Source organism: Gambusia affinis, linkage group LG16 (genome assembly GCF_019740435.1).
Source record: "Gambusia affinis linkage group LG16, SWU_Gaff_1.0, whole genome shotgun sequence".
NCBI classification, from domain to species: domain Eukaryota; kingdom Metazoa; phylum Chordata; class Actinopteri; order Cyprinodontiformes; family Poeciliidae; genus Gambusia; species Gambusia affinis.
Window position 1 is genome coordinate 24,957,881 of NC_057883.1, and position 20,939 is coordinate 24,978,819.

Consider the following 20,939-nt stretch of genomic DNA (forward strand, 5'->3'; position numbering starts at 1 on the left):
TCATGAACCATCAGATCCTTTCGAAAGTCTCTGTTGTCTTTATGATAGAACTGGAGTTGGTTAGTGGGAGCCGTTCTTTGATTTTTACAACTCTGTTTGCTTCTAATGCTCTGCACACACTGCAGCAGCTCTTATTATTCCATTTAATTAAAAAAATACATTTATTTAATTGGCGAATAAATAAAGCAGAAGGAAGGGCTGAATGTTTGTGGCTTCTCATCGCTCACCGTTTGTTTTCGTCACGCGCCGCCAAGCCTTCCCTGATTTCTACATGTTGTTGCTCTTTGGTTAACGTTTATAGTTCAGTCTTGTTTACGTTTCTGCGTTGCTTTAGCTATTATATTTAACTGTGCAGAAGAAAGTCTTTATTTCTGCCAAAGCAACTCAAGCAGCTCTACTGTTTTCCTCTACAGTTACTTACTTTTTCCTTTCATTTTGTGTTTGTGGAAGGGCATATTAATAATATGACTAATATCTTAGTCATATTGGAAATATGGCTAAAATAGATGAACTATTTTATTGTAAGAACATACTACGGGTATTTAATTAAGATGATGAGTCAACTTTTTTGTGAACTTGATCCACAAAAACAACTAAAAGAACTATACTGCTAGTGAAGTTTCAACATTTCTTTATCATTTCCGTATTTTAAGACTAAAGTGGTTAAAGATTAGGGTGATGGCCAGGAGGCTTTCCAGTCTTTAAGACAATAAATCATCAAAATGCAAGAAGAAACATGCAAAGCTCTAATGGGAAACTTCTTGACTAAATTTTAAATCTAAATCTGTCTAAGGTCTGAATTTTCTTGGAAATAGTTCAACATGGTCAAAAAACGGTTTATGGGTTCAAAATGGAAGAAGAGTTCAGCGATACAAGCAGGCCATTGTTTCCAGACAGAGGTGTGTTCAGCGCTCCAGTGCAGGTGGTCTGAAACACGTTTATCTGCTTCAGTTTGGTGGTCTGTACATGATAGGACCACCCACTGACCTGACCCGACTCCCCTCACGCAGCAGAGTTACCTTCACGTCTCCTGGTTAAAAATAAACTCCTTGTTTGACGTTGGGATGATTGATCGATCAGTAGATATCAGAGCCCAGTGTGTGAGCGAGTTTCCTCTGCAGCAGGCAGTTTCTGTTGATCTGTTTTGAACCTGGTTGTGTCCTCAGGTCAGAGCTCTGTGCAGTGACTCATGTAAATTCTCAGAAAGTCTCTCTTGGTGGGAAACGACCAATCACTGCCAGGCAGCAATAACCAGGATTATGAAGGTGTAAGGAGACACTGATTTGAGGTTTTGTAGTTCTGGTTGTTTGCCATCAATCATGACCTTGATTTAAACTGAACCCACTGTGAAACAGTTTCATTCCCTCTTTGATTGTATTTTTCTATTTTTGTCATTATGCTTTGGTGTTTGGGTTTTCTTTTGTGCTTTGATCATTCTCTTTCTGATCTTTGATACGTCTAAACTTATTCAGTTTTCTGTGTTTTCATTGTTACAATGCCCTTCATCAACCCATTATTAGTTTATTCCTTCATGCTTAGTTTCTTATTTTATTTTGTTTTTGTGTTCAGTTCTTTGTACATTTAGATTGATTTTATTTTTTTTCTATCTGTGTTAGTCTTGTACTTCCTTTGAGTTTTCATTCAGCTATCTCTGTGTTAATTAGTATTTTCCTCAGTTTCCCTGCTTTCCTTCTGCCACAGCTGCACCACATCTGTTTGGTAGTTTATCCATTTCCCACCCAGGCCTCAGTAACTAAGCTCCTCATTGTCGGTTGCTCCTTGCTAGACGCTTTGCTACAGTTTTATGACTTCTTTGGATATCATCTGCTAGTAGGAGTGAAACAGGAATGAAAACTAAATTAAATAAAAATCAAATGTAATTAAAAGATTTCAGATGATAACATACAATCAAGTTAAAAATATGAGTGATTTTAATGCTCAGGATGATTTCATCGCTCAGATTGGATTTAATCCCGGATGTGTTTATTTCTAAGCTTATTTCTATCTGAATCATCAAATGCTTCATAACACCAGGTCTCTTTTCTTTCCTTCACTACTTAAATTCAAAGTTATGCAGAAACGGCACATCGCCTGCCCTTGAGTAATCCCTGTTTGACATCGCTAACCAAGATCTCTGCAGACAAAAACAAGCCATTACTGCATGTCAAAAGAGTTCAAAGATTCATCCCCATTGAAACTGGAGAGGGGACTGCAGGATCTGACAGCCATCTGCACTGATAAGGCAGCAAAAGGCATGAAGCATTCAGAGAAAAGAAGAAGTTTCTTCTTAGTGTCAGCTCTGATGAATATATGTAAGATCCTCTTCTCTTGGTGTGTTCAAGAACTATGAAGAGCTAGAGAGAAGAAAGTGGGAAAATAATGGAAAGTAGAAGGGAGGAGCAAAGGATAGACTAAAGTAAAAAAAAAAAGATTGTTCCTCAGTGGGAAAAGCTGGCAAGGAGTTCACAGTGGGTAAACATTTTCATCGCAAAGCCTGTGGAGCGATTGATACCCTGGACAAATCAAACTGTTTCACAGTTTGCCTGCATAAAACACATGAGCTTCAAAAACCCTGGTCTTCCCTGGAGCATGTGGGCCGGGCTCTGCTCCTCTGGGTTTACAGAATCAGTCTGAGAATCGATCAGAAAAACATCATTTCAAAGGATTCCAAAAACCATGAGGTCTTTCTCTCTCTCAGACGTTAAGAAAACAGACTTCGGCGTAGACAGCCCTGCAGACACTTGTGGCTGTGGAGTCCCCAAAGGCTGGATGGTCTCGTCTTTTTACTATCAAAACTAGCAACAAAAACAGTGCATCAGTCTAGTTCTACCAGAAAAACGCAGAGATTAAAGGAAACAGAGTGAAAATGATTCAAAACTTCATCAGAGAGAGACAGTGATTGGAGAATAGATGAGAAAGAAAAAAGGTTTTGACTCTGAACAGACGATGGATAACACGTGTGCATCGGTTCTGCTGACCAGGCCTGCAGCAGCTCACTGCAACATGTGTTTAGGCTATCAGAGCCATTAAAGTCCCATTACATAGTGCAACAACAGGGATCATAAGTCTTTCAGAGATTCTTTGGACTATTTATCATGTACATTTGCCATGGAAGATGCATTTACATGTGTATGAAGATGCACAATCACTTAATCTCTTTTTATTGAAAGTGCAGTGCAGAACTTCTGACATTAACTTCCAAATGCTTCACTAGGAGGGATAAAGTGAACAACCTTTCTCCAAACCACGGATACCTCACATTTTCACAAAAAACAGAAGAGGTCATTTGTTGCTCATACATTTGGCAAACCGGTGAAGTCAGTAGTTCAGCGCTGTATTCCTTACAGTGGAGACAAATGGTGCGCTGACCTGCCGGGAAGGAATGCCAACTCTCACCACAGCTGCAAACTGACGCCAAGAGCCTGTGCTGACCGTGGGATCAAAGGTCAGCGAAGATGTGACTCGATCCCACACAGTCTGTACACACGAGGTCCTAGCCTTTGGTGAGTTTGCTCTAAACGGAGCAGAGCGACTGGAAAACATGGTGAAGCAAAAACCTCCAAGAGACAGGAAGCCACGTGAGAATAGAAAACGTTTCACAGAATCTAAGCAAGAATGAGTGAATAAAGAAAAAACAAAGAGGAAATAAACAAAAGGTTCAATAATTAATTCAAATTTTAATTTTCTTTAAAGGGCCAGTATCATGAAAAATATACTTTTTTGCATCCTGTGACAATGTTAGAATGTTATTCCCTCATGAAAAACAAACCTGGAGTGTTGCTTTGATTCCTTCATGCATGAATGAGAAATCCTTTAATCTCCATGGCAACCAGTCAGCTGTGCAAAACAGCTGGATGGATCTAGCCCTGTGGCGCATTCTCCTCCTCACATGTGACTCCTCCACTCAGCTCCTTAAGACTAGCCAGCAGCAATTAGCAAACCCCTGATGGAACTGCACAGCTGCTAGGTTCATTATCTGATCTACTTCTCAGAGCAACGCTGGTAAATCGTTGTTAAAGCCTTGATAGAGGAGCCATGTTGTGATGACTTCCTGAAGGCGGAGCTTCAAAAAGAGCAGGAGTTTCTTAAAGAGACAGAGGCCTGATTTCAAGGCATTAATTACAAAGTTAAAGTCATGCTGGATATATGGCATTTTCATAACAAATGAAGGTAATATGGTTATTTGATTATGCTATAAAATGGCACTGTGTGCTGGGAACATACAAAATACTGGCCCTTTAAGATGACAGAACCAGGAGCCAGGCTTTGACTATCCTTTTGATGGGAGGCGAGACAGGAAGACATTTCTTCTGTTGAAACTTATACAAAATCCATTACAATATATAAGTAAGACAACAATGAAGTAATATAAATACAAAAAAGTTTCAAACATAATTGGCCTTATTATAAAAGTAAGTTTTAAGTAATGATTTAAAAGAAGACAAACTTTATTATAAGAGCAGATTTAGAACAACTGTGATACATTCATGAAAAAATCAGAAACATTCAGAAGCACTAAAGTCTGCTAATTAAAATTACTGCATGCAAAATGGAGCATTTTCTAGGTTTTCCAGTAATCAGTACTTCCTGTGCTCTTTCCTAGCAGGCATTAGACAAGGCAACTCTCTCCACTGATGCCAAATGCAGCTAGCTAACTAAACAGATAATGAGCAATTTTTTGGTATGGAACGTGGACTGCAGAGCGATTTAATTACAGCCTCTGGACACAAAGGCCTGTAAATAACCCAGTCATTTCACTAATGTCTTCATTAGATTCCCGTTCCATCAGCTGGATACAAAAACATTTTGGTTCTGCTTCAACACTGATATAAATTCATCAGACAGAACCAATCACAGGAAAACTTTTTGCAGTAAAAATCAAGCTGTAAATTTGGACTGTAAATGTTCCACAATGAACGACGGATCAGCAAACACAAACGCCTCTGCATTGGTGCATTTTGACACCTAATAAAGCGGTGACATATTTATTCCATGCATTAATACTCGCATGTCCTTCAAAATGGTAAAGACTAAACATGTTGAAATGATTCATTTGCTGGGTTACTTTCCTGCTTCGCTCTGGTTTTTTACTGCAGCCTTGTTTGGCATCGCTTCAGCCTGATGGTTTTTGTCTCACAGTGGGGAATGAACTCAGAATTACCTGTTGCCCATAGCTTCCTTCCTCACAAAACAAACACACACCACTGTAAAGCCTGGCTGTAAACCGCCAATGAAACAGCATGCTAACTATCCCACCTCTGAAGGGGCAATTTGCTAAAGCTTGTAATTCACTTAAGAAGGAACTTATAAACAACTTTATTTTATTCACAAGTTGCAACCTTTGAATGCGGAGGCATTCAAACTTGATCAGAATTAAAATTTGTTCTTTTGGGAGGCATGCAGACTGGAGGTCAAAAGGTTAAGCTTCAGGTATATGTGAGTCAGGGGGTGTATACGGCTCTGCTTCTTATTCCTGTCTGCCTTAATGGAATCTATAGGGGGCTTGTGTTAAACACAGCAGGGTACGTTTAGGAGTGGGAGAATGAGTGCCTGGAGTTCCACTTTAGGCTTCATATAATGACTAACAAGCCCAGCCCCCCTTCGGCTTCAACATGCCACCTCCTTCATTCCCGCTCCTCTTCTGCAGGCTGCACCCCGAAACCCCCTCATTCAGGTTCAGTGTAGGAGAAACTTCTCTTTCTGCTCTGCAGCCGAGTGCAGCGTTGCCAGATTGGAGGAGTTTCCACCCAACGGTACCCAGTGTTGGGTACGGTTTGAAAATTTGATCTGCTTCTCAGTTTTCAGGAAAATTCTTCAGAAAGGCTGAAAACTTTTAATAAAATGTTGTGTTATCAAACTTCTTTGTTAATTTAGTTTGAAATCTATAGAATCTGTTGAATGTGACATCATCAATGTTCAGTTATTGGTTATTTATTGAAAGACAAATTCCAGGGCCTAATTTAAAAGGACGTAACGCCACAAAAAACTCAAATCTCTTTGTATTCAGAGCCGGTTATAACAGTTTTGGGCTTTTCATTATAATTTAGTTTTATTTTGTTGTAACTTTGTCTAATTCAGTTAGTTATTAGTTATTATTAGTTATTATTTGCTAAATATTGTTTAGTTTTTGTTTAGTTACTATTAGTTATAGTAATAGTTTTAGTTTTTTCATACTTTGGTTAATTTTTAGGAGCAGAAATTAAAAATATCAAAGTATTGTGATTATTTTTACATTGATTGGGTTATAAACAGTCTAGAGAAAATGTAATTTTCAAGAGATTTATTCAGTTATTGATGAACGACCAACTGATTTCTGTTTTCTAACAATGTTTGCTGTCACCATGTTGTGGACAAACTGAACTCAGTTCAAAATGGAGCATCATAATTCATAGACAGTAAACAGATTGTGTGGGGAAAAATAAATCTGTTTCACATCAGTTTGACAGACTAAAACTTAAGGTTTATAAAAATGAAAACAACGGATATTATTTCTATAATTTGAAATGTTTTAGTTTTATAAACACTATATAGTTTTTCCCCAGTAATGATTTTATTTATTTCAGTTAACAAAAATGTTTTCTTAATTTCATTTTTTAGTTCATTAGTTTTATTTAACAATAATAACTTTGGTTCAGAGTCCAGTCCCAATGCGATCTGGTTCTGGTCAGAATAAAGGACAACTGAAAATGTTATTAATTCTCCAAAGTCTGAATGCAGTCGATGACACAACATCTACAGCTTTATCTGGCGCATCAACACGAGCTTCACCAGAGGTTGACATGTGGGCTGGTTTGTCAGCTGGACGGGTTTTATATTGTTTTTGGGCTGGAAACTGTCACTCAAACCTGGCAACCCTGGCTGAGCGCTGCCTCGCTCCGGCTGGGGTCGTTTTCAGAAGTCCGGCCGATCTCCCGCTGTTTTATGGGAAGTATTGTGATCTCACAGGCTCTCCCCGAGGAGATCATATCGCTGCTGATTTGATCTTCTCTTTCACGGGCCCTTTCGGGTTTTCATCAAAACTTTTTTTGGCCCTCGCCACATGGAGCCCTGGCAGAAATGTGAGTCTGCGTCCATGAAACGGACATCATACGTGAAGGGCGAGACGCTGGTCGAGAGAGCTTCTTGTGAACTGAACTACATGAAAGAGAGGAACTCTTAATCTCCACCAACTCTCACTTCAAACAGCTCAGCCAATATTTAAAAGCCATTCCTGTCCAACACACATAGCTATTATGGTTATGGTTATTTTAGTTAGCAGAATAAATCATAAATGTGCCCTTGGTGAGCTTCAGTCATTTTAAAGGAGAATTATATGATCTAAAGTTTGATTTTATTTCATTTAGCAGCTAAAGAACTACTGATCTCTGTTCACAGAAGCTTTTTATTATCAGAAATAATCAGCATAATGTGAAACTTCCTTCAGAATGTCAAATTTCTATATCAAATATTAATGTAAAGCAGAGTTTATAAGACCATGTGAAGTCTGTGGGTGAAACTTTATGAAGGCAGTCTTTTTTGTGCCACTGACTGATCGTTTTATTGTTATTATCTACATCTCCTCCGAAGTGGGAAGATTTGTTTCATAATTAGACCAACAGAATGCCTGAAAACTGAAATTTCTTGCCCTTTTTGTTTATTACTGAACTAAAATGCTAAATGTCACTGTAGCCATTAAATCGATTCATAGAGTAATAAAATGTCAATAAAGTCTTTACAGTATCTGAGATAAAATCACATGCTGTTCATGTCTAAAATAAAAGTTTAACAGAGTCAGCCTAATACGCTGCTCAGGCTTTTTTAAAAACGTTTTTTTTCTCAGGATAAGAAACTTGTTATCAGAACAGTTAGCATGTACAATGTTGAGCTCCTACAAAACCAGAGGATGTTTAACATCTGACTGGTTGATCTGCAAGCAGAAACAATTTAAACCAATCACCTTTAACTTTACCAAACGTCATAATGAATCATTTCTTACTGAAACATTAAATATCAAAGTCAGTGTGGAACCAACCAGACATCAGAGGTGACTTAATAAGCCAAATCAGTCACGTTTCCATCAAAGATTTTTAAAGCACATTAGAAAAAGTTGATGAAAATGGAAAAACTCAAAATAAATGTCTTTCTTTTTCCAGAAAAGTTTTGCACTTTCCTGAAGGGATTTTTGGCTTCTGAAAACAGAGTTAATGTGGTAAAATGGAAACAGAAACACATCTGCTGAATAAGTTCGGATGTGATGAACTTTCCCAGTTCAACCCTCCGCCTCGGAGCAGAGGACTCATTTTACTGAGGCTAGTTTGTAACTTCTACTTCCTGTTTATTACAGCCATCCGTAGCGCCAACATTTACCGAACGTGGCTGTGTCACCTCGAGGCAGTGGACAGAAACTTCTTGTTTCATTTGTGCAACATTTTAAATGTTCACTCAACATTTGCATGGAAGCAGTTAGCGAGTTTTATGTTGGAAGTAACACAAAACCTATGAAGTAAAAATCAAAACTATTTAAAATAATCATCCTTAATCATATTTTGTCTTTGACATTTGGTGAAATACTGTGTAGTGTGTTCAACTATCTTTTGCTCTTACTGGACCAGATGAAATTACTTTATGTAATTTTTAATGATAAATTAAGAGAATGAAGATCACATGTGGAGTTCCTCAAGGCTCAATTCTCAGGCCAGTTTTTATTTTCTTTGTTTTTACATCTACATGCTCCTTTTACGGAGCCCCCTAGGGGACATGGGGAATTTTTCATGTAGGCTCTGTAAGAGCCATATGAATGAAATAAGTAATTATTGATATGATAGGAGCACGCGACTTTGACACTTAGGTGGTGGGTGTGTCGATGTGAGAGTGACATCATCAAGTATGAATGGGAAGGTTACTGGCCTGCTGGTTTGTGTGTATGAGGAAACGGTGAGCCGGTTGGTCAGTTCTTGCAAAGTTTGGAGCATAATAATCAAAATGGAATAAATCGATAAATGTGACAGAACAAAGAAGTGGTTTGGAGCTAATTGATACACGGACAGATGAGATTCCCCGAGTTAACCCAATACGGCCCTTTACCATAATTAGTTTGTCGTGTTTTTAATAATAAAACGTGTTTATTATTATGAAGTCTTTGGTGCAAAAAACTGATTGAAAATCGATTCATTCACTGCATATTTATGTCTGTTAAGGTTGAGATGGAACTGAACATAAAAGCAGCTCTTTAAACCATTTAGCTAACCAACACAACAGAGACACAATCAAAACTGTCAGATGTCAGATTATTACGCCGCGATAATAACTCAGAAATATAGTTTGGATGTACAGTATTTATATTTCTTTCCTACTTACGGAAGGTTTCTGTTTATATCATAGGTTTGTGGTGCCTTGTATCCTAAAGAAAGATATAAAACTTCAGATATTTCACAACAAGATATTAACATTCATGGAAAAACCTTACATAACCTTATTTTAAATCAGAAAGTACGGCGGCCACCGTAAGAAAGTCTTACAGTATTCAATTATGCCGCATAACTGATCAGTACAGTTTTGCGAGGGAACGCAAAAGTATTGCGAGGGAACGCAAAAGAAAAAAAAAGTCTCCATGTCCCCTAGGGGGCGCCGTATCCTTTAACTCAGATTGTTGAAAAAACAAGTCAAACCACAACTGAGGCAGCTTTTATTCATGTCACATGACCAGAACAACCATTTACTGTTAATTATTGTTAATTATTAAATCAAGCAACAACCAGTGTGAAAATATGAGCAGAACAAAGTGTTTTCTATCAAAACATGACAGAAAAACTGGTGTCTGATTTTATTTCAGTGTAGAAGTTAAACTGTTTATAGAGCTCAGCTGCATCTCATTTATATCACATCTGTCCTTAAATTACATTTGTGTTTTAATGTGGTCTGTCAATTTGACCAGTGCTATGAATGACCTGGTATATTAACAGTGTCTTACAGATGAATGTGGGTTTAATATTTTATTTAATGAACAATTAGTTTCAGGTAGTTTCTGTGGAATCTGATTTTTGACTAAATTTTCTGTGACATTGTGAATAAGTGAAACGACACTTGGTTGCTGTGCTGTTCCAGTATCCTTCTGGGTAACAGCAGAATGCACAAGTTATTGTAAACTGATAGGGAGGGCTTATGTGGGGAAATCCCAGTGGCACGGCGAGCATTTACTGGTAAACCAAAACACAATGCCAATAATCTCTGTGTCATTAGGAGTGATTTTCCCCACTCAACCTAATGTGATGACAGAGATAAAACCATGTTGGTCTAACTGTACATGGGAGACTGAGAGAGGCCATTACCCGGACTAATGATGGAGCACTGACACGGAGCGACTTACAAAGGTATGTTGGAATGACAACATGGTAGCAGCAGAGTGATTAGCCTTCTAACAGGAAGAGGACTTCTGCCACTGAATGTCCGCTGAGAACTTTAAAGCTTTCAAAAGTTGAATTTTAGATTCAGGAGCAAAGCTGCCAACAGAGGAACGTTCGACAACACTAAGGTTTCACCCTTGCTTGATTTTCTTGTAGGCTAATTTAATGGGGTCACATAAATCATCATGAAATCCCAGCACAACGTGCAGAAAAAGAGCTCTTGGACAGCACTTTCACAAAGATAGCTTTTAGCACAGCAATCAGCGCTCAGCGACATGAAGGGGTGCCGTTCGGGTCATGCATTCATTTTAGAAACGAGAGGAAAGTTGTCACATGCACCAGAGAGAGAAGCCTGCTGCTGTAATTACAGATAACCCTGCTATCGGCAGCGATAGCGAGACTTCTGCTGCCGCTCACAGACCTGCAGGAGTGTCTCCAGTTTTCTCTCCAGCCTTGTTAAACATGTTTGTCGAGGTTTTGACAAGTTTCTGTTAAAAACAGACAGACAGACAGACTCTGGGGTTTGTTTGGTTTGTTGAAGCAGATTAATAGCTTCCTATAATATTTACTTTGTTCACTGCTTTTTATTTGTATTCATCCTCTGAGTCAGTATTTTGTAGAGCCATATTTTCCTGCAGCTACAATAGTTTTGGGATAGAAAGTTGTGTCAGTACTTTTGTACTGTCTTGTGACAGATTCTCAGTTGGATTTAGGTCTAGACTTTGACTAGGCCAACGGTGTCCAATCTTGAAAGAAGAAAAAGAAAAGAACAAAAATCAGGCTAATAAAGTGATCAGATTTTGGGGGGAATGTTTTAGTAAAGAAATGTTCATCTTTGTAGATACAAAACTTTAAAAGGAATTTGCACATTTTGCTGTTTTAAAAGAAAGGTGTCTAATTTCATATTTTTAGGCTCAACTGGACAAATTTATTCTCAGTAATCAGAACAGGATGTGGGTCACTTTCTTTCTAAATGCTTGCTATATTTAGCTAAGTTTAATAAATGACAGAAGCAGCAAAATTCTCTGGATAAACATTATTCTATATTATACAAGTTTGATTTTATAAAAGAACGAATCATCTCAGAAGGGAAGGAGAGTTTGGATAAGAGATGAAACAAGTGAAGAGTGAAACACTCCTTCCTGGCTGTCGTTGTCAGGAAGACTGGAAATCGACACACAGCAGCCTCCCCGCAGCATGATGCTGCCACCATCCTGTCTCACTGTGAGGACGGGAATGTGCAGCGTTAGTTTTCTACTATTTTCAACAAAAAAAAGAGAAAACATGAATCAGACGTGTTTCCATCTACAGGGTTAGAGAAAATCAATCAGGCTGACCAATCAGAACTTTATCAGATATCGATGCAACGATTGGCTCTGATAAACAAAATGGAGACGATGTAAACTAGCATAAAGCTCAGAAAACCGAGGAGAGACCCGGAAACCTGGATGTTTCATGTTTCCATCTCTCCTTTAGCTCATGAACTCTCTTACAGAGAAGTTGAAAAACTCAAGTGAAAAACAATAATTTAAGAAGTAGCATGTGAATTTTATTCCTGCTATCCATCAAACTGCATGAAAACACGGCCATCACTTTGCAGCAGATCACCTTCTACTGTTTGCTGCGTTTCCTCCACAGCTTCTGCCAAACTGCAGACAGGACTTCTTCTGGTTTCTTCCAACAACAGCTTTTTCTTGTTACTCTCCTATAAAGAGCAGATTTACGCAGTGCTGGCTAATAGGTGTCCTCTCCACAGAGTTTTACAGCTGAGCTGTAGATCTCTGCAGCTCCTTCCAGAGTTACAGCTGAACACTTGGCTGCTCCTCTGATTAATGCTCTCCTTGCCCAGCTTGTCAGTTCAGGTGGACGTTCATGTCTGCAGTCGGTCCGTCCTCTCTTCATGTTCAGATGATAGACTGAGTCCAGCTCAAAGACTGGGACATGGTTTTAGAAACTAACTCTGCTTTAAAATTCTCCACAGATTTCTCTTCATGGTGCTGATTGTCTAACAAACTGTTGGACCAAAACCAGCTGCACTGTGATGATTTATACTCCTGTTTTTATGAGGTTTTATTTAGGGGTATCCCAACAAACAGGGCTGCCGAACTGCTTTTTTCTTCACAGGATCAGTTTTAATTGTAAAAATCATGAAAAAATCTCCTTTTTTATGTGTAACATTTGAAAAAGAAGCAGAGGAGTGACAGTGTTTAGGAGGCAGTGTGCATTTAAAGTCAACATGTCAGAACAAACATCAGCAGACAGGAGGCTTCTGCTCGCTGCATGCCGGTGTTGTGCTGCATGTCAAAGTGTAGCGTAATAAAACCGGAACGAGTCACTGCCCCCCCACGGAGCTGCAGTCGCTTAATGTTTCATAAACGTCATTTGGAGGTAATTCAGTAAGCCCCCTCATGAAAAAGAGATGAAATACAGATTGCCACTGGCTATATTAACACCTGTCACATCAAGCCAATATCACATTGCATTGTTGTAGTTATGGGGCTTTCTATTATTTTGTCAACTCCCAAAACGTCACCTTGCCCTCTCAGTCTGTAATTACCTCATCAAATAAAGGATAAAAACCCAAAAAAACTAAAATGGGATTTGTGGAAGAAAATAAAAATTTCAAAAACAGAGAAACCTATCATCACACCAAACATGTGAGACGTGTGACGGTTAGACGTTAGGGGAGCGAAGCCTCGGGGGCCTACAATCAATATTACATTTTCCATCGCCACCTTCATAGCTATTGTAAATGGCTTGTGTCAAAAATAATAACAGGTTGTATCAGGAACCTTGGGTTTGCAATTTGGCTCTTTGTGCTTGGAGGCCCCATTTCTGCTCTGCACCACTTGGTGTTAATGGAGCCTCAGTGGCAGAAAGTGTTGGCACCACACCTCCCTTCGCTTATTTTTTCCTCCTCCTAATCTCTTCACACATGACAGTTGCATGAAATGTGCAGAGAATGTGCACATGTAAAAGCAAAATCTTGCTGCTAAAGATAATTAGCCCTTTGTGCAGGTTTCAGCTCTCAGCCGGTGGAATGGTATTATTAGCAGGGCGTGAGAGATTAAATCTAGTCTCACTTCTGTTGTCATAGCACTCAAAGCAGCAATAAGCAAGATGATATGCAGTAATATGCACACTGGAGGGACAAACTCCTCTTCACTGGAATCAGAGCTACTTCTGCTCAGAGAGGGGTACTTAACTAAATTCCTCTTTTTTTTAAAGACGCCTTGATTGCTTTGTTTTTTCATCCAGCTATTTTCTGGTGTTGATCATTCACTTTCAGTCACACAGACAAACATCTAGAAAATCTGCTCAAGTCTCAAAAATCCCAAATAGATGTTTTCTTTCTGCAACCAGCAGACGTTTGTGTACAGAAGATCTTCAGATTATTTATTTTTACTTAATCAAGCTGTAAATTTAGTTGGTTTCAAATACAAGAACTATTCCAGAAGTCCTTTTCTCTTCAGTACTTTGATAAGTACTTACTGAAGTACTGAAGTGAAACCTCTTCATGTAAAGACACTGAAGCTTGTAGCAATGATTTACTAATTCATTGCTGCAATGATGCATTTGGACAGTTTAAAATCTACTGGTGTCCTGTGTGTTTTCTGCCCAAAGCATTTCTGTTGATAATGTGACAAAATCAGCAGCAGATTTAGCAAAACTCAACAATATGAGTGAAAAGTTTCACAAAGAATCACGTCCTGCAGAGTAAACCGTACAGGAAGATCAATTTGACCTTGTTGACTGTTTTCGCTTTGTTATGACATGTTGTGTCATTGCTATGGTGACTATCAACACGGCTACAGTTAGCCTCTGACATTAGCTTCTGTTGGTGTACCATGTTAGCGTTAGCACTAGTTGTTAAGCATTACCACCACCAACTGAACCATAAACAAATGCATAAAAATAAATACATAAAAATAAAATGTGATCTATGTAATTTAGAGCACATGTAATTGTGATATGACTTATTTTATCAACACTTACATTCCACAGTAGCGTCTCAGTTCACTCTTCATACTGGAGCACATCGGTGATCAGCGTCTTATTGTGAAGTGCAGAAAATGGCCGCCAGGTTCCCTGAAACACACTTCATTAAAATACTGACTGCTTATCACATAAATGAGAATGTACCGACATATTTCAACAAGTGATGTGTATATTTACCGATTTTCTGCCAAATCTGTCTCCCACAGATAAAACACGTACAGTTCACATCCACGTTCAACACGTAGCATAGCAACACAGGAAGACAACAAGATGCATTTCCTGCCCCGTCTTGGGAAACAGCAACCACCTTGAAACACTGCTCTCTGGTGGTCAAAATGTGCAGCACCCGAGACCAACTATATTTAAATGTGAAAAACAAATAAAATTACGTTACTGAATCAAAATAATTCAATAGCATTGTTACTGTAATATAAAATAAAACCAACACTTTATAAAAGTGTTGGTAGCCCCTTCTGAAGCTGCTACCCCCGTGACCCGACCCCGGATGGATGGATGGATGGATGGATGGATGGATGGATGGATGGATGGATGGATGGATGGATGGATGGATGGATGGATGGATGGATGGATGGATGGATGGATGGATGGACTTTAAAAAAGTACACTCAGTCAACCAAACTTTACCTACAATATTATAAATCTTCCATTGTTTAGAAAATCAAACAGTCTGATATTCTATAAATCATAAATCAACAACGTCCAATTTCATTTTCATATTACCAAGGTTATTAATTAACTAGCCGGTTGCACTTGATTTATTTAGGAGCGTTGGAGTAAAAAGGGCTGATTTTGTTCAGATTATTTTTTATATTATTTAAAGCAGTTAGGTACAACTTTGTTTCAGTTTATCTGATCAAATCCACATAAACATACTGAGGTTTGTTGTGTACAGTAAAAATATATATAAAAGAAATTCAAGGATATGAAAAGTTTTACAAGCACCACTAGTTTCAGTAGAGATGCCAATATAGTTATATCAGCTATAAGCAAAGATCCTGCGACTAATCATCCCAGATCAGCCTGGTGGCTGACTTTTTCTTTTTTTAGCTTCCTGCAGACGCTCTTTCGTTCTCGTGCTTCTGTCTGTTGGGGCTTTAAACCTGATTTCTCCTTATCTGAGGAGGAATCTGCAGGAAGTCAGAGTCCCTGCTTGTCTCAGCTAATTGTGCTTGTGTGTGTGTGCGTTGATGTCTGTGTGTTGTGAAGAAGGAGGCGAGTTGAGCGTGTGCCAGCTGCCGCAGGATGCAGCAGAGCACGTCAGGACAAGAGAGGCAGACACACGAACAAAACCGACAGACACAACAGCAGCATCTCACAGAAACAAACAACCAGAGTGCAGACACAAACACAGAGGGCAGAGGTGACATTTAACCCGCTGTCATATGTGTCAAGAACGCTCACGCTGCGTGTGCTGTAAACATCTTGTCAAACGGGCATGAATGAACTTCTATAACATCCAGATGTTAAGGAACGTTTGTGAAGCAACGTCCAGTTTCTCCTTTGGGCTTTTTAATAGCCTGCAGAAACGCTCAGACCTGCTCCAGCTGGAGGTTCGCTCCGTCGTTTTGCAATATGAGATGCGGCTCCAAAGGTCGGCTGAAGTAGATGACCTTCCCTAAATGAATGCTGGCCCTTTATTTCCAAGCCTGAGAGTGTTGTCTGCAGAAGTGAGAGTGGGTGGTCTGCTGCTCGGTTTATACACATCTCTCCCCACAAACAGCTCAAATTTACATCTTTTTAATGGCCGCTGTGTTCACTGGCTATTGTAAATCAAGAGAGGAGTTTTAACCTGGAGGACTCAGTGGGGGGTAGCGCTGAGGGCAGTGGCTGCTGCGGCTCAGTCTGTAAAACACCCTGGAGAACAAAATGCTTCAGATTTCTAAAGGTCACCCATTGAATTTTGAGTCATTTTAGGCTTAGGTTAAGTCTCAGTCTCAATCTTTAAAATAGAACGAAGGCAAACAAATAATGTCGGCTTCCATCCACCTTCCATACCTGCTTAATCCCTGTCTGCTCAGAGGAGCTGCTGCTGTCCTCCAGCAGCCTCTGGCTTTGCTTTAAAACAGACCGGTGGCCAGTCCGTCACTGGACAGGCGACTGTCCACATCTACACCTGATTATCCTACAGACAGTCTGTGCATGCCACAGGAAGAGCATGGAAACTGCACTCTGAAAGACCCTGGTCAGGAATGAAAGGATCTGTTTATCCACAAAGACAATCCTTGTAAATATAAAATTAATAAATCTATTCTTCTCATGCTTTCCAGTCTGCTTTTGGTCAAACTGACACACAGAGACTGTATTGTTTTGCTGCATCTCAGTAGCTGCATCCCTTTACTAATGTGCACCAAACATTAATATCCTGCTGTAATGAAGGTTTTCATTACTTGTATAAAAACACTTAAAAGGGGTTGAATGATGAGACAAATACAAAATTGAAGTATTTTATTGTTTGTGTTTTGTGCAGTGGCACCTCAGCTGGAACTGATGGCGTCCTGTTAAAATAAAACAAACAGATGGATGGGTTTTGTAACTGTCTGAAATACACTGAAATGTTTGTGGAAATGGTTTACCTCTGTCTCTTCCTCTGCAGGGTGTTCAGGCTAAAAGATTCCCCCGGGGGCCTGAACACCTTATAAAGGTTCCAGAAGAGACCAAGTGCAGATGGAAGAGGGGGAGCGATGAAACTATGTATTTTAGAAGTTTAATGATTGGATTTATATTTATAGAAAGGTATTTTAGAGGTGAAGTGGCAGCTTAAAAATGAAGAGTGTTATTATTATGTTGAAGATTTAGTTGTTTTGTCAAGATTGTCTGTGTATAGGTATTTTGTCCTACCCTGTTTCTTGGTGGGGTTGTTAATGGGAGCAGCCAGGGACTATAAAAACCTGCATGTTGGCCACATTGCAGGTTGGTAGGTGTGGCTGCTGCTGAGACTCGTGGCCATTGTAAGCAGGATTGTTTCTATGTTAAATGTTGGAGAATAAACACCTGGTTCGTCTGCACTATTTCTCTGCCTCAAGACTCCTCTGTAAACCAGCCGCTAAGGGCCGTCCTAACACCTGCTAATATTAAAAAAATGGTGCCTTTCCTACTAAATAAGAAAAACCATTAAAATCACAAAAATGTCATCTTCTTGGTATGTCTGCACCATAAATGTAATCTATTTTCCACCAGCAGTAACATCTGTCTGCTGATCACTTGACTCTTGTTTCCAAAAACCTCCTTCTGCAAAAACGTTTTATGAAAAAATCACAAGTTTTTTTAAAATTTCGAGTCTCCATTAAGCAAATTTATTTTTGTAATTTCAGTTTGCCCATTTACATGATGAGTAGAAACGCAGCTAGTGCTAATCTGTATGCTGGTTCTCATCTCACTGGGAAGACTGGGTGCACTGTGCAGATATCATTTGGCAATTATGAAATTATGACAAAACAAAGATGGCTCCTCTCTCTGGTCACTAAAAGCTAAACAACTGAAAACAGAAACGTATTCAAGTCGGTGGTAATGATTCTTTTTACATCAATATTGTTGTTCTAGTTTAGCTGCATCCCAAGGTTTTCAAACCCACCCTCAACTGGATTTCAGTATTTACTTTGACTAGACCAATCCCAAACCTTCCCTTTGCTTTTGCAGCCATTCAGGTCTGGACTTGCTGCTTGCTGTGGATCATTGTTCTGCTTCATGACCCAAATGTGTTGAGTTGAGAGACACAAATTGATGGCCTAACATTCTTCCTCAGGAGTTCCTGAGAGCACAAATTCATGGTTTCATGGGTGACAGTAAACTCTCGGAGTCCTGAAGCAGCAAGGCAGCCAGACCATGTTTGAAGGTGGGTGTGATGCTCTTTCTCTGTTTGCTCTGTCAGATTTGAGCTGGATGGTTTCTGATGTGGTGTTAGAGTAATTCTCAGAGGCAGAACTCGTCTGCAGTTGTTCACCATTGTTCCATGGATTATGGTTCCCACAGCCTTGGAAACAGCTTCCTAACCCTTTCCAGAGTTTCAGGTATTTTGTTTCACATCTGTTCTTGAATTCCTGCAGATTGGGGCAAAACTTTGTACTGTTTGACAACTCATTAAATAAATTCTCACTGTTGGGTTTCTCTTTTTGAAAGACATTGTGCATAAAATACTGTCAGGGAGACAGTATTTTATGCACAAGGGGCAAGTGGAAGCAGAGGTCAGTGAGCCAACGCTGCCGTCATGTTGGGCATTTATACAAAGTAGAATTTATTGGCAAAAATAAAAAATCAGCAAAAGAGTAAATTGCTGAGAGAGTTCTTTTGGGTTGTTGTTTCCGCTGGATTTTAGTAGTTTATTCTCATTTGATTGACCAAAAAGATCCATACCTGACCTACTGCTGCTCGAATCTGTCAGGAGCAAAGTTTTATTGAATATTTTAAAGGCAAATGTAGATAACATTACAGTTTGATGAAAAAGTAAAGGTAAAGCAGTAACAGCAAAAATACAGCTGACTTTACACTGTAAAATGATGGAGGTCGTGATTGAAAAACATTTTTTAAAGTGTCGGTTTTCATCCGTCATCAGTGTTGATGAGATTATTTCTAAACCTGTTTCCATAGAGTGAGAAATATGGGCTTGACCTTATGCAACCGTAGAAAACATTGTTTCCACCCCAGTCTCATAATTCTCCATCTACATGTAGTGCGGCTGCAGTGAGGATATCGATTATGCTCCTGCAAATATGGTGAGGTACGGTACGGCACTTAGGAACCGCTGCACAAATCCATCCTAAATCACAAAAAGGGAGAAGGGCTAGTTATTGGCAGACTGTCGGTCCTTGGAAGGGTGAGTACTTGTGCATTCACTCAGTGTTTAATCAATGGATAAAACTGTCTATCCATCCAGTTATTGATGTTTCCTATGACAACTGCTTATCCACGTGGAGCAGGGAGACACCAGAGGCCTTTCAATCATCTGCCAGCTGGAGGAGGACAGAGGAGAGCCGGTGAGGTGACACTGGGTTTCACTGCATGCTCAGTTATGCCACTGCCACAATGCAAGCTAAATCAGAGGAGTCAATCACTGTACACACACACACACACACACACACACACACGCACGCACGCCTGCACACACACACACGCACACACACACAGGGTGTGAGAGCACGGCTTGGTCATTCCCTTTTAGTGGCAGTTAATCAATATTGCTCCACTCCGTCTGATCTGCAGCCTCTGACCAACAACAATAACTAACAATGGAACGATTGCAGCCACCATAATGGAGCCCATTCTTATCAGAGGAGGAGGGCCAGGGCCTAGGGCCGGGGATGAGGGCCGGCGCTGAGGGCCGGGGCTGAGGGCCGGGGCTGGGGGCCGGGGCTGGGGGCCGGCGTTGGGGGCCGGCGCTGAGGGCCGGCGCTGAGGGCCGGGGCTGAGGGCCGGCGCTGAGGGCCGGCGCTGAGGGCCGGCGTTGGGGGCCGGCGCTGAGGCCCGGCGTTGGGGGCCGGCGCTGAGGGCCGGCGCTGAGGGCTGGCGCTGAGGCCCGGCGTTGGGGGCCGGCGCTGAGGGCTGGAGCTGGGGGCCGGCGGCGCTGAGGGCCAGCGGGGCTGAGGGCTGGCGTTGGGGGCTGACGCTGAGGCCCGGCGTTGGGGGCCGGCGTTGGGGGCCGGCGTTGGGGGACGGCGTTGGGGGACGGCGTTGGGGGACGGCGTTGGGGGCCGACGCTGAGGGCCTCCGCTGTCTGAATCGCTCGTCTGCATGTGAACACAAACAGGTACAGTAAGGACTCGATACCGCATCATCATGCAGAATGTCTGCTCACCTTATTAATGTCATGTTTAGACGCGTATCGACCTCGCTGCAGAGCTGATCAATCTGTGGTCGGGAAATACAGTCAGCCAGATCTGATTTCTGAAGTACATGAGTGAGGAAACAATGTTTACGTCGGCAGACATGGAGTTTACTGCTGAGCTGTACCTGCAGAACCAATCTGCTCTGTTTGGTAAAAATCATATTTTTTGAGGTGAAAGAGCAAAACAAAGTAGTGTATAACTGTGAATCTGAGCATTGATCTAAAAACTTTTCTAACTGCTTTTATTAAAACCAAATTTACCTTAATATTCATTAATATGAACATCTTGCTACGGCCACAGACGTTAGCATCCATGGCTCATCCTGACTCTGCGTTTGAGGCTGTAGCCAATCAGCAGCAACAAATCTGAATGGTGTTTCTGGATTGGACGGTTTGCGAATGCCAGCCAATAGCCTGTTAAGTAGCATTATGCTAAGTACTTTAGCTTTCCAAACTGCCCTTTTTTCAGAATATTTCAGATATTCATGGAAAAAAATCTTAGAAAAGTTCATGATTCAGTGAATCCACAAATACTGACCTGTTAATAATAATCCAGTTTATTCCAGCTGTTTTCAGAAATCCTCAATCTGTTACCCCTAAAGAAAAACCACAGCTTGTCCTGAAACAAGATTCAAACCCAGGAACTTCTTGCTGCTACCAACTATTTTCTAATTGTCTCATGAATATAAATCACTTTCTGCTTCTGTCTTTTAGCTGCT

General features: G+C 40.4%; 1 protein-coding gene and 1 long non-coding RNA gene across 2 annotated transcripts; both read right to left on the reverse strand.

Moving 5' to 3' along the window:
• Positions 1-9,785: 9,785 nt before the first annotated feature.
• On the reverse strand, positions 9,786-14,639 carry LOC122845883. Its single transcript, XR_006373152.1, has 3 exons — positions 14,559-14,639; positions 14,379-14,471; positions 9,786-11,604 (listed from the first exon to the last, which is right to left on the reverse strand). It is a non-coding gene; the product is annotated as an uncharacterized LOC122845883 (long non-coding RNA).
• A 5,045-nt stretch (positions 14,640-19,684) lies between these two features.
• Positions 19,685-20,170, reverse strand: LOC122846641 (proline-rich protein 2-like). The gene has a single exon (XM_044143707.1). It carries the CDS (start codon positions 20,168-20,170, stop codon positions 19,685-19,687), a length of 486 nt encoding a protein of 161 aa, XP_043999642.1.
• Between the last annotated feature and the right edge of the window lie 769 nt (positions 20,171-20,939).